The 14597-nt window shown below is 36.5% G+C and overlaps 1 protein-coding gene across 5 annotated transcripts in view; it reads left to right on the top strand.

Annotated features, from left to right (window-relative positions):
- The window catches only part of CCDC91 (coiled-coil domain containing 91), a 115893-nt gene that overhangs the window by 58403 nt on the left and 42893 nt on the right, over positions 1-14597 (top strand). For all 5 annotated transcript variants that reach the window (XM_009094199.4, XM_018918735.2, XM_018918736.3 and 2 more), the window contains one exon: positions 4522-4629. In XM_009094199.4, the coding sequence (XP_009092447.2) occupies positions 4522-4629 (108 nt within the window). The remainder of the gene's footprint in view (positions 1-4521; positions 4630-14597) is intronic.

Here is a 14597-nt window from a genome sequence, read left to right as displayed (position 1 = left end):
TGGTATGGATCAACAGTTTCAACCACAAGCAGTTGAATATGCTTCTGGATAATCAACAAATATCCACAAATATTCAACATACAAAAAAATTCAATTTTTTTAATATCACTGCAAAAAATACATTACCCTTTTTTTTTTTTTTTTAAATTTAACCTCCCTTATTCCATAGCATCTAAATGGACATATTTCATTTTCACTAAAAAGGCAGGCTCACCTGGAAGGAGCCCAGTCATGAAAATCTGCCCAATTCAGTATTTTGGGCTGAAGTGGATAAGTTGAATTCTTTTGAAAAAGGCATTTTCAGAAATATTCTAAATAGTTTTATTTGTATCATCTCTGTCTTAGCTAATTAAAAAAAAAAACAGTTAGAAATAAACCCAACTAGTCAAATGCTGCATTTTATTGAGTTAATGCATCTTTTCTGCTGGTCAGGAAAGAATTTGCATTGTGTCCTCTGCTCTGTTTTATCATTCAGCAATTGGTTAATTGCATTTCACCCTTAAATTAAGTAGCAGTAAGTTATTAATTGGTGGAGACAGGATGCTGAATTAGATGAATCATTGTCTAATGCTATAAAGCATGAAAATTCCATAGTACTGTTGCTGTATTTAATGCAGTTCACATGTTTGAAGCAGTGTGGTAACTTCCCAATAGTAAATTTTCTTTTTAAGGATGACTTGTTTTGGTCATCCTGACTCAGCAGTTTGGAAGTAAAGAAGTGGTTTGATGTACTGCCTTCCATTTAGCTACTTCAACAAGGCACTGTTGCTTGAGCAGGATATTCTTTTGGGTTAACTATGGCTTTTTGATACAGTGCTCTTAAGAAACATTCTAAAGCATAACCCAGCAACGTGTACACCATGATTTGTATTTCATACTGATGTTACATAACATTTTCACACAATGCTATGTGTCTGGGAAGCCTGTGTTTTGCATGGGTCAGAATTGCTTTTAATTATTTTTTTCTGAAGAGATAGATAATGACCTCTGCTTTGTTTTTCCTGTTGCCCTTATTTGTTCTAGGTTTTTCCTATAATAAAAAGAGGGAGTTGAAAGAAAGGGGTTTGGTAATTTGTTACTCTTAGGGAATTCGGGAAGAATTGGGATAACGGTTTTATTTTGTCTATTTAATTCAAGAGGATTTCTCATAAATTCTAGCTTCTGGTCTTACAATAAATTCTGTCTGGGCAAGTAGCTGTGGTTTCTATTGCCACTAGAATGAACAAATTATGCACTAGGGCTGTGCAAGTAGGTTTGAATTAAAAGTAGGCTGGTGTATCCACTTTTTGGCAAAACTGTAGTTGCTGCACTTTTGCCTTTTCAAGTATGAGGAGAAACTTTAGAGGTAATCTGGTACTCAGTACATAACACACTGTAGAAATACAGAATGAAGTGTTGTGATCACTTGTGGTTTTAAGCTTTTCTTCTCAAATTTGGCACAGTGCAGCTTTTCATTCCCTGGTGTGTGTGCAGGAATGCCATTCTCCAGGATTCCCAGCACACAGGTAGTGTGCTGTCAGTTCCAGGACTAAATGCTCTGACCAGTGCTGAGACATGTAATAGATGTGTATTCTCTTAAGAACCTCCCAGGGTGATCATGGATCTTATGATGATATTTGAATTTAATTTCAGCTCAGTTTAATGTATGAAACTTAAAGCTAAGGTTAGTCCTTTATCTGAGCTCAAACAAAGGGTTCAGAATAAATTACTTAGTTTAACTAATTTAATTTAGGAATGTTGTTCAGTCATTTAGATATGTGAAGATTTTTATAATGGTTTGTGGAAATAATGTTTTTTCAGTGATTTTTATAATGCATCATGTATCAAACTAAAATGAAGACTCTATGGAGAACTTAAGGGGTTTCACCCAGATCTGTCAGAAGCCATCATGTTTTGGTTATTGAAGGAAAAGCAGCATCAATTCTCTGCCAGCTTTTTTGGGTTAGTAGAGAGGTCAGAAAGTGGGGAAGAAGCCAAGGTTGGATGGGGCTCTGGGCCACCTGGTCTGGTGGAAGGTGTCCCTGCCTATAGCAAGGAGTTGGAGCTATATGATCTTTAAAATCCCTTCCAACCCTTAAAATCCTATTACTCTGTGATTCTGTGATGATCCTTCCCAACCAGTGTGAAGGAAGTTAATTTCACAATATATAGAAGGAACAATTAATTAACAAGAGCTCTCATATTGAAGTCCTACCTTTGACTTCATGCAGCAGGTGCTACATTCTGCTGTAACCTTACTTGAAATTATTCCATTAAAAGGAGACTGTTTCAAGAATGCCATCTTGGTGTTGGGTCACTGGCTGTATGTAGATTTATGGAATGTCTGCCCAGCAGCATAATTAATAACTCCTCCTTAACTAATTAAGGGTGTTTCAGCAGTGGTAAGAGTATTTGCCCAATTAATCAAAAGACTTTTAGTGTCACTACCATTGTCACTATAAAATTAGAGATGCTGACCATCAAGTGGCCAAATGTGTGTTTCAGTTTAGCAAATGAGCTAATTGGTAAATGATTTTTCAAAATAAAATTATTAAATTTGAGTAGTTGATTATTTTGAAATTTTGCCAGAGATTTGGATGGGTGTCACACATCTGTGCTGTATTTCCCATTGAGAAACTGGTAGTTCTGTGCTAAACAGGGAGATTTTTCTCTCTTTCTCCTCACTTGGCCAACTAGTGGAGCAGTCAGATACAGCATCAACCCTGTGGTACTATTTAAACTGTGTTAATAGTGAGTATGACAGAAAATGAAGGCTTTTGTTTCTAAACATGGAATTTTATGTATTTTCCAAAGAAAAATAGTAATAATAGGTTAATTAAAAAAATTTAACAGCCTCTACATGCCATCCAATGAATAATATTTTTTTCATTGAAAACTGAAAGTTCTTTATACAATTTAATAGGATTTTAGCAGTTGCCAGTGAAGTCTGCACAGCAAATTGCATAAGGTGACTCAACCCTTGGCATGAGCAAGAAACTGTCTGAGAAATGCCATGGCAGCCCAATGACCCTTCTGTTACTGTGTTCCCTAAGAACAGATTTTGTTTTCTTTTGTACTGGTTACATGAAGCATTCCATGCTACAATAATTTAGGCAAAAGAAAGAACCCAAACCCCAAGGTCCAGGCTTAATTTTTTGCCAGTGATATGTGGCTGTTCTAATTTAGGCAGAGTATAAAGATTCATGTACAGAGGTTACACTTCTTTGAGAATTCAGTATTTCTGAGTGCTCAGATTTCTATGAAAGAAAGAATTTATTTTAGTAAGAAATAAATTGGCTTTTTTGAAAGTAAACTTTCAAAACTTTCAAGAACTGCTACCATGGTACAGCATTACTGAAGAACAGTGATTTTGGCATAAGAGGATAGTTTGTGAAAAATTTGGAAAGGTAATTGAAAAATTGTCAGAAGATTTTATCTTTTTTATACATTCTTGGGGGTTTTTTTTGAAGTATTCAAAATTTTATTTGATGTGTGTGTTATGTTCCATGAAGTAAATGTATCTCTAAAATAAAGACTGTTTGAAAGAGGGGGATTTTTTTTCTTTGTCTGCATTTGGGCCAAAGGTCTGTTTTCTGTAAAAGTCATGTCTGTTTTAACTTACCCAGTCTTTTTGACTACTTCAGTATATTGATTACTAGTTAAGAATAGTTTGGTACACTGTGTATAAATAACCCAATGAATATTTGGAAAGTGGCAAAAAGACTTTATACTATCAGGGGAAAAGGCTTAAATCACCTGAGCCAGGTAAATGTTTAGCTACCATCATTGTTTAGGGAAGCCTGAGCGTAATTCTCCAAATGATAATTTGGTTTCTTCATGGATCTTCAAGTTTCTTGTTGCTATTTCTGCATTCAGATGCTGGAGGTTTTGCAGGGCTCAGCCAAGGGTGTGTGAGTTCAGGCATGTGCACAAACACAGGCTCACACACTCACAGCTCCTGCTCCCATCAGCTGTTTGTTACTGCCTTGGTACTTTGACTTTCCACACTTCGACTTCCACTGCTTCACATTCAAGTGTGAACATCCTGGGGGGGCATTCTTTCATGTTTTATGTTACTCAGAATTTCCATCTGCTTTTACTTGACTTGTGGTTGTGAAGATCATGCTTGGCCCATGGGATCTTACACAGTGCCGAGAGGATGTGGAGTTTTGTCAGCCAGGGAAATATGTCTGGCTTTTTCTTTTTTTTTTTTTTTTTTTCTTCTCTTCAGCAGCTTTCATATGCTCCTCTTCTTGTGTGGTCCCACTAAACTGAGTGTATTTAACAGAAATACTCTCCCTCTCTATCTTCTGTGTGCTGCTGTCTTTTAGGCAGACTGTATAAGAAATCTGAGATACAAAAAATGTTAGTCCTGACTGAAAACAAGGTAGTGTTACACAGAAAGGTACTTTAATCATTGCACATTCCAAATTTATAACAGCATTCCACATTCTGGTTGTAGATGAGTCTTAGTGGATCTGCAGTTACCAACAAACATCCCGGTTATATCTTTGTTGAGTATTTTGTGCCTTTTTTTTGCAGGCACTGCTACAATCTACAGTTCAGCAGCAAGAAGCAGCTATTGAAAAGCAGTATATATTAACCTTTGAAAAGCATTCTCAAAAATGTCAAGAGCTCCTTGATGCTCAGGTATGGATCTACACATGCAAGAATTTCCATGATTTTCTTTTAGTGTAAACTCTTTCCTGTTTGAAATAAAATATTAACACATATGATCCCCAAAGACAATGATCCATCTCTCACCTTGTTTCCTCATCATGCCACTAAACACAAGTATTTAAAAATGCTAAGTAAATAGAGACCCTTCATCAGTTGAGATCAAAAATGTTCTATAACACTGGAGCCCGCTTGGAACAGATTCAAGGAGAGTGTAGCACTGAGAAAAAGTCTCAGAGCAACTTAATACTTCTTAAGAGCTGCCATTTTCTGTGGTCTTGGAAAAACCATTCAATTATTTTTCATTTATGTGGATAAATGAGGGATTTGATTGTGTGGGATTTGCATGAATTTTTGGTCCAAGTTTTGAGATGGTTCTTAGATGGTAGATGAAAGCATGTGTTGTCCACACCTGTTTTTATTTAATAGAAATCTTACCTAAAAATAAAAAGCTATGAGGAGTTATATAATATCAAGAAATATATATATATATATATATATATATATATATATATATATATATATACACATTAGTGGCCTAAATTGGCTCATTTAGCATGACTGGAGTAAAAGCACACTGCACAGCAAGTATTTGAGGTCAGAGCAATTAGAGATGAGTCTCTGAACAGTGTCAGCCTGGTTTGTTATCAGTAAGATCTTGGTTTGACTGAAGTGCAGCTCTTGAATCAAAATAGTGACCATGAGCATGGAAGTTTAAAAACCAAGAAGTTAATTTGTTAGTAGCCCCCTGGAGTAATTTATATTGCAACTAAGTTATCTTTTAAGTACTGTTAGCAAGAACTCTGAAAAAAAATACCAAAGATAATTTTTTAAAATTTTCTTGGCGTATCTTAGTCCTAAATACATCAAAAGTCCCCTTGAAGGACTCCACTGTTTCCAGAAGTGTTTTATGACCATTTGACTGTTCTAACCATATCAATTAACACCTAGTGCAAATGTGTGTTAAATACATAAACATCTGTGGAAACAGCATGAAGGAAAGATGTCATAATGTGGAGAAATTGATTGTATCATAAATGAGGTTATTGCACAGAGTTGCAGTTATTTAATACTTGCTATAAAGCTCTAAGAGCAAGTAAAAATGAATTTTTAAAAAAAATATTTTGTGTTTTTGAAATGAACATATCGTTTGCTAACTTGATATCACTTTCTAAATGTTAAAAAGGAATGAACATCATTAAATACAGAAATTTCACAGGAAGATTTTTTGAGTTTGTTCTTACAGACCGAGCAATAACTTGCACCTGTGAGCAGTCAGATTTGCATCAAAACCCCAAAAATGGGACAGAAGTGTGGAAACATGGTGAAGAGTTCAGATTTACCTGGGGAGAACCCAACAAAGTAAAAAACAGTTCTTGGTCATAGGACAGGGAGTGGTTATGACAAAACACAGTGCTCAGTTCACATCATATTTGCATTTAACACTCCTTTGGATCCCAGAAAAAGTGTAAATTTTGTTCACTAACTTCCAAGTCATTTCTCATTCAATACAATTGAGGGTTTTCACCTCTCATTGTAATGTAACACTGGGATTTTGAAGCCTAATCAAATAGACAAGTGTGGGTGCTTGTGGTTGAGCTATCAGGTTTAATTAAATATGATTTATACTGGCAGATTTTATTCACTCATAAAACTTTGTTGAAAGAGCTGAGAAATGGGTGGTATGGTTTTTTTCTTTTTGAAAACATCTATTATTAAATGTATATTTTCGTGGTTTTTTTCACACTTCTTTTTCTTCAAATGATTTTGTTATGTGCTAGCACAACAAAAGTTGAGTTTGATGAAACTGCTGCTGATATTTATGCACAGATTTCATTGCTGTTTTATGTTAGGGGATTGTACATGCATGACCACCTTTACATGATGATCTGTGACTGTTCGTATCACTGTAAAGAATTTTTTTGGTGCAGCAGTAATTGCACAGTGCAGGTATGCACTCAACACAAAAATCGCTTCCTTTTTCTGTTCCCTTCTAATATTTGTGCCTCACAAGCAATATTTTACCTTCAAAGTTTTAAGCCTGTGTAAAATTGTCAAACCACAGAGTTTTTTGTGCTCATTTGCCATTCCTTTTAAATTTTCTGCTGTTTTATTTCTAGTTCCACACAAACAAGATTATCTCATGATAACTCCTTTTTCATGCCTTCTACTTACTCTCCTTTCCCCCTTAAATTCCCATGCCCCTCCCTCACAAAAGTCTCTTTGAGATGGAAGAAAGGCTGTTTTTCTCTGTTTGTCTTTAACCTTTTGTTAGAGTTTATTGAAGCTTCTGATTTTGAAGCTTACTAACATCAGATGGAGGTGCAGGTTAAAATCCTGTCCAGAGAGGAACTATCCTGCTGATAATGTTCAGTGTACAAGGTTGTGTTTTCCAGGATGGGGAAAGAAGTGAAAGACCTCATTGCATGGTCCTATCCCAATTTCCATCTGGAAAAATACCTGCAGTTGATATTTGATCATTTTGTGTCAGTTATTGTAACTGATCAGATATTTGATCAGTTTGCAAACTGGCTCTCTGTAGGTAGCATCCTGAGTGATGATCACTGGAATGATTCCTTCCCAGGTGCCAGTCTCTAGAGCTGCTGGTTTTCCCAAGGAAATACCCTCCCATATCCAGAGTGGTGTGGGGAGCAGGGGAGGGGGGAATTCTGCCCCTCTGCCCTGCTCTGCTGAGCCCCCCCTGCAGAGCTGCCTCCAGCCCTGGGATCCCAGCACAAGAAGGACAGGGAGCTGCTGGAGCCAGGCCAGAGCAGGGACACCAAGGGAGTCAGAGGGATGGAGCAGCTCTGCTGGGAGGAAGGGCTGAGGGAATTGGGATTGTTCAGCTTGGAGAAGAGAATCTTTGGGGTGACCTCATTGTGGCCTTCCAGTGCCTGAAGGGAGCCCACAGGAAAGATGGAGAGAGACTCTTGACAAGGGATGTAGTGACAGGACCAGGGGGAATGGCTTCACACTGACAGAGAGCAGGTTTAGATGGGATGTCAGGAAGAAATTCTTCCCTGTGAGGGTGCTGAGTCCCTGGCACAGGGTGCCCAGAGGAGCTGTGGCTGCCCCACCCCTGGCAGTGTCCAAGGCCAGGCTGGATGGGGCTCAGAGCAACCTGGGATAGTGGAAGGTGTCCCTGCCCATGGCATGGAACCCAGTGACCTCCAAGGTCCCTTCCAACCCAAACCATTCTGTGATTCCATGATTCCAACATTTCACAAAGCAGACCAGGCACATTCTTGTGGCACATTCAGGGACAGCAGTGTCGTGGTGTCCTCCGTCAATGAACAGGACAAAGAGAATTCTTTTTCTCTGTGCCAGAAATCAGTCATGTCATATACTGAATATTTAGGAAAGCTGTGCTTGTCAGTTTTACTTTTCAAGAGTTTGGCAATATCAGAGAATGCCAGTAGAAAACATATCAGTTCTTTACAAGTGGGAAAATCACAAATTTCATCCTCATCTCTTTCTGAGACACAAACCTTTGATGCCTTCTGAAAACTCATGTGCTGTGTAAAAATACATGGTGAAAAACATAATCAACAAATTTCTAAATAGATTTATTTTTAATGTTCAGAAATTTGTCATACTATTCAACCAAAACAGATGGTGTTAAAATGTGTCTGTAGCAAGGTACGTTTTTTTATTCTTCTTATAACAGTCAATGATCTGCATATCAAAATAAAATCTTAAATAGCTACAGCAGTTATTTTTCATGATGTTTTTATGTGTCTGAAACTTGTCTCACATTTGTAGATGCAGCAGCATTTAAGACAGCTGGAGTTATCCCCATGTCTTTAGTTTTTTTTCCACTCTATCATGATGCTGGCTGTCATTTGTATGATAAATTGTAGTTCAACATCTCTTGCATGAAATCTTTTGTCTCTTTGAGACTCACTCAGAGAAGTACTGGTTTATCTTCAGTATGAAAACAACTGCTGAAGGGTCAGTCAGAGTAAAAATTCCACTGGCTGGAGCTCATCTTTTAAAGTTTATGATGCTTTCAGGAACAGCCTGTGGACAGTCAGGAAGCTGGTGTGACAATAGTCAGGAACAGCTGGAAGGTGATAGGTATCTTATCTTCTCTAGTATTTGGATGATTCATTTTGAGGTGTTTTGCACTACTTTTTGTGAAAAGTACCAGCATGTCTCCCAACAACTCCTAGAATGTAGAATGTAGAAAGTACTATTCTTTTACAGCAACTGTTTGTATGCCAGGGAAAATGTTTACTTCCATTGGAAACTCAGTTTCACAGGAGATATAATTTTTTTAAATTCTAAATAATTGCTTTTAGAACTACTCTAAATTTGCCTCATGTTTCTCTAATAATGCTTATTTTATGAACTTTGATTATGTTTTTCTTGTCTTGAAAGAGGCTCTGTGTTTTTCCCATCTGATGGTAGTAATTGTGAAATATTTTTAATGCCTGATCTTGAAGGGGGTGTATGCAAACTAGATTCTGAGAGTCTTGTGAATATTTGCATTTTTAGGAGACATTGGCCAAATTTTTGCAGTGAGAGTAGAAATGCTAAAGACTTGCAGACTGAAAATACGAACACTGCGGTGGGCATAACCTTTCTAGTTCAGTCATTCCAACTATGATAGGTTTGGAAATTATTTAGAGTATTTACCATGTCCCCTTCTTTGAGCATTTCCTCTCAATTCCCAGAAATCTTGTCATTTGCTGCTGTAGAAATATGTTTATTCATTCCCTTCAAAACCAAGTACTTCAATCAATCCTTCCTGTTACATTTTCATGTAATTCACCTTCACATAATTCATCTAGTTGTGTGCTTTCAGGTCTGCTGCTCTTTTGCCAAGAGTGAAGTTTCACTTTCTCAGAACTTAAAGGAGCAAAACTCAAGGATTGATTAAAATCCTGTGGCAAATTTGCGAAATGTAATCCTGAATTCCTGATACCTCCTTGATTTCCATGTATATAGAGAGAATCAAAATGAAAAGAGCAAGAATCAGCTTTTCCTGTGCTGGGGTGGCTTTTTGTTTGTTTCCTTGCTTGGTTTTTCCTAATTCTGAAATTTTTTCAGGGTTTATCCTGCTTGAGCAGGGGAGTGGGATCAGATGACCCACTGTGATCCCTTCCAGCTTGACCCATTCTGTAATTCTGTCCTTCCATGAAAAACCCTGGAAACAGGCAGAACTGTTTGGTAGCTTTTTTTTAATATAAACCCTTACCAGAGTTTACTAACCTAGTTTCAATATACCCACTCTCACATGCTAGTTGGAGGTTGATTTTGCAGTCCTTTTGCACTGTAAATTCAGCCAAGATACTTTTAGCATCTCCACCAAAAATCTTCTTTGGAAATTACATTTGCTTCCTTAAATTTATCAAGTGGCACTTGAAAGTAGCTCTTTTGAGTGATTTTTTTTTCCTCTTTTGCTTATACAGAGTGATTTTTTTTTTCTTTCTCTCTTTTGCTTATATAACTTGTTATCTTCAAACATTCACTGCTTGTTAGGAGTTTGTGCCCTCAACTCTTGTGTATGCTCTGAACAGCTAAGCAATACAGAATGATTTTTCTCCTCAGTTATTTTTCTGTCAGCTGTAGTTGAAAAAAAACTTGGGTTTGTTCTTTTTTCTGTCTTTCATTATTGAATATTTCGCTGTTTACATTGGTCATGTTTTAGGAGTTCAGTTCCTTTATTTCTTCCTGATAAATGGAGCAATTTGTGGAGAACTCATATGGGAAATGAATTAGATCACAAAACAGAAGAAGTCATTGATACTTTTTTATTCTTGTCACATTTTTATGAAGTTGCTTATCTCTGTATCCCCAGGAGTTTGAAGTGTGTTGAGTTTTTAATGATCTCTATTACTATGAACACTTTTCAAGAAAAGTATTTTCATTATTAGATGTCTTTATATATCTTTCTACGTTATTTATAAAAACAATGAAGTACTTATGCAGCAAAATGTTTTAAACCTAATTTCATCCTCTGATGTGGCTCAAATGATACAGTTTGTGCACTCACTGTATGCTGCTGAGTGGAACCCTGAGTACAAGCCTATCTCAGTTATTTTATTACCTCTATTACACTTTTTCTTTATATTTACATTGTTTTAGCTTTTCTCACATAATAATGTTTTGCTGCTTCCTGAGCTGTCTCTTGGAAAAGCTCTGCTGCTTTGTTAGACACTTGGACCTCAAACTGGCAAAAAGATACATTTCAACCATGCAGTAATAAGTTATAATTTGAGGAAGTGGAAATATGTACCAGATGTTGGAATTCTCCAGACAGATTTTCCACCTTGCACTGCCAAACACTTGAGATGCCACAGATAGTGAGGACAGTGTAAGAAACCAGTTGCAATTACCAGTCCTTGTCATTTGACTTAGGCAGAGCTTAGCAGTGCTGAAGAAAAGGTGCAGTGTAGAAGAAAATGCTGTTAAATGTAGACAGCCTTGTTTAAAGGAGCAGAAAACCATTACTAGTATTTTAATAAGGGTGCCTTTTTCCTCAGGATAATATTTTGAATAGGGTGTAGAAATGGGAATATTTTGATAACATTACAAAATCATGATGTGTTTTTATTACATCACCTTCCTCTCACATAGATAATAATGTTTCCCATGACCTGTGTTATTTCTTCCTCCTGTTAGATCCCTTCATGGGAGACAGAAATAAAAGCAGAACTTAGTGAGTTAAGGTTTCTTTTAAAATAGGTGAACAGATTTGAAGTGTTGAATTCTTAAAAAGCCTCATCCAGTGCTTTATTTTCCATGCTGGTGAAAGAGCTGCTGAAACATTGACTAAATATTCCTGAAGATAATTTTCCCCAAGTCTGGAGGGAGGAGGATGGTTCTATGTCCATATATTATGAATGTACAAAAAAGCCCCAGTATTGCAGATGTCATCATTTTGTTTTTCTTTATTGAACAATTAACTACAGTGCAGTTTCATTAGATTAAAAAATTCAGTAGATACTTGTTAAAAGGAAAACTGGTGTTTCACTGAGGGTGAATTAGACATATGAATGACTCAATATACTGATTTTGGTAATGATGGCATTAAAAGAAGTCTCAAAGTATCATTTCTTCAGTGTATGACCTCAGATGAAAGATCTGTGGAAGAGGGAAACAGGAATAACTGGTTGTATTGATGCACCAATTAATGCAAGGACTCTTTTCCCTGTTAAGTTTTAGGGTAGTTATATTGACTTTGGTTGTTCTGTGGTGTTCTTTGCTGTTTTATTTTTGGATTATTATCTAACTGACTACTTTTACATAAGCTATGAATAGCAGCTGACAAAATTAATTAATCCCTGCCAAATTTGGTGATCCTTGCATGATGATTTAGTCAATATTGAGAAGGAACCAGTCTGCAGAAATGTAATTTAGATGTCCCTTACTATAAAAAAAAAAAAACATACATTTTTATTGATAGATGAAATCCTGAACAGATTTCATTTTAAATGAAACTTTACAGGACTCAAAAACAAACTATTTTTTAAAAAAGCACTCCAGTTCATGCAAGACACCCAATTTATTTTTTTTTACTTTAAATTTGGAGTTTAGGATTAATAGGAATATGCAAGGAATTATAACTGCATATGTAACTAAGTTAGAATTAGTTATTGATAGCTTTAATGCATCATTTTAGCTGTAACAGAGCCCATCTCATGCATTATTTCATTCACCCCATAAGTGAGTGTAATATCTTCTATGTAATCCTTCAAATTATGCTCACCTGAAAGAAAGATTTCACAATTCTTCAGAAATAAATTTAATATATAAATATAACAAAAAAGACTGACTAGTTGCTATTGTGATTAAATCTGTTTACAATGTCTTCTCTGACTCACATTCCAGGAAAAAAAAAAGAAAGATTTTTTTGATTTCTTTTTTACAGGAATCAAGAAAAACCACAGGACCTCTGTATTTATATTTGAATCTACATCAAACGATTTTCATTTGGAACCATTGCCTAGAGAACTTCTTGCAGGGAGGAAAACATTATAACCTATTTTTGAATGCCTTTTGTTTTAAGCTGATTTTCACAAGACTCTTCTTGACCCTCTCATGCTACTTTCCAGTGGGTAGGGTAGAAATACTAGTATTTCTCTCCACTGTGGAATACCACGTCTCACAAAAGCTTGGGGGTTTTCTTCTATTTTTTTTGAAATCTCTTTCCTGTATTTTACTGGGCCATCATGCCATGAGACAATTTGCTCTTCAGAATTTTTACAACTCAGAATTTTGCACTCTTAACCCTATACTCCCAGTCTAAGGAATAAAAGAAGGTAAATTTGTTGGAAAGAAGTAATAGTGCTGGGCTATGGAAACCAGGTAAAGTGGTGGATTGAAGAGCTGTAGTATTTGTTGTACCTGAACTAAAGTTTTTTAGGTCTTTCTGGGTATCTCTATGTTGTGTATCTCTATCTTTCTGCTATGCCTTACATGTAGCACATACAGTGTGAATGTGCAGCCTAGGAAACTTACACTGGGTGAAAACTTCCCTGGTGCTCCAAAGTGCAGCTTTCACTGACATTTATTTTTGTCCCTCACTGATTCATGCACTGTATTTCCAGTTCTGTAGCCATCACTTTTTATAAGTTTCCATCTTTGCTCTTCATTCCAGAAACTCAGGAAGGTATATTTGTTTATTAACAATTGCAGAATTGGATTCTAAATTCCAACATATTTAGATTGGTTTTTTTACCTTTTTTTTCTGCGTCTTAGGCTGTTGATTAATAAAAGAAACCATCACCTCAACTTCTGTTTAAAAACTTCATGGGTGGACCTTTGCAGGGGTTAATTGCTTTTTTCCAAATTTAAGGCTTCCTTTGTAAATCACCATCCTGACTTTCACAGGAAACCTGGAAGACACTTGGTTACTTTTCACAGGACTATTAGGTCTGATGAACTCATTATCCTTCCTACAGGAGACAGATCACTCTGCCTTGAAAGCTTTCTTTAGCTTTACTGTTTGAAGCATGGGCAGTGAGCTCTTGACAGGTACAATTACCAGGAGAAAGTGGCCTCTCCATTGCTTGGGAATTAGAGTTCAGGGTATGTAGAGCTCAGAGTGGTACCTGAAGTCTCAAAGCTCTTCCATTATTCCTTTAATACTGTCTGAAAGAGAGAGGAGCGTTGATAATTCTTACCTGTGGAAACTGCAAGTGCTGAATGAGATTGATTCAACTCCCACCCTTTGTCTGGCTTTAATTCCTGCTGAGAAAGGGAGGGTTTGTGGCATAAAGCTGCTTAGCTGTAGCCATTCAACTCAAGAGATAAGATCTTTAATTCTGCAGTGGTCTGCTTTCAGAGGCCTTTACTGTAGCAGAACAAAAATCTACAAGCCAAATAAATTAACCTAAAATTTCTTGTAATCTCCTGTGAGCTAAAAATACAGGAACACTTGAGAGCTCTCAAACATGGAAATGCTGAAGTGAAACTTTTACCTTCTGTTTGTTTTTAACCTTCAACCCTCTTTAATAAATTTGTCTGAAAGACCAACTGAGGAAGCAGTGATTGTATGTAAAGTTCACTGTGAGCATTTAGTACCAGACTCCAAAGTCATTCTGCATGTCTGGAAATTCAATGTACCAAATGCTTCTCTATAATATTTTCTACTTAAGAGGGTGTATGGATTGTTTTAAAATCTGAATAACAAACCTAGCTGCCCAAACTAAAGAATAGTTCCAAAAGCCTTAGAACAGCTAGTGATGCAGATCTGTGGAAAATAACAGCTTGGAATTCTGTTGATACAATTGTTAATAACTTTCTTTGAATTACTGCTTTTTATTTTTTTTTTTGGCCAAAATCTGTCTGAACACTGTCATTATACAGAAAGAGCTAAAACTTCTTTGTTGACAGAAGCCTTTACTGTCCATAACTTCCATGATTTCCTGCTCAAGTGATGTGTCTAACCAAGATCCCTGAATATGCCTTTGAAAGATCTGTGCTTCTGAAAT

This window comes from Serinus canaria, chromosome 1A (genome assembly GCF_022539315.1).
Source record: "Serinus canaria isolate serCan28SL12 chromosome 1A, serCan2020, whole genome shotgun sequence".
Lineage (NCBI taxonomy): Eukaryota > Metazoa > Chordata > Aves > Passeriformes > Fringillidae > Serinus > Serinus canaria.
Note: the sequence above shows the minus strand (reverse complement) of the source record. Positions and strands in the feature narration are given on the sequence as shown.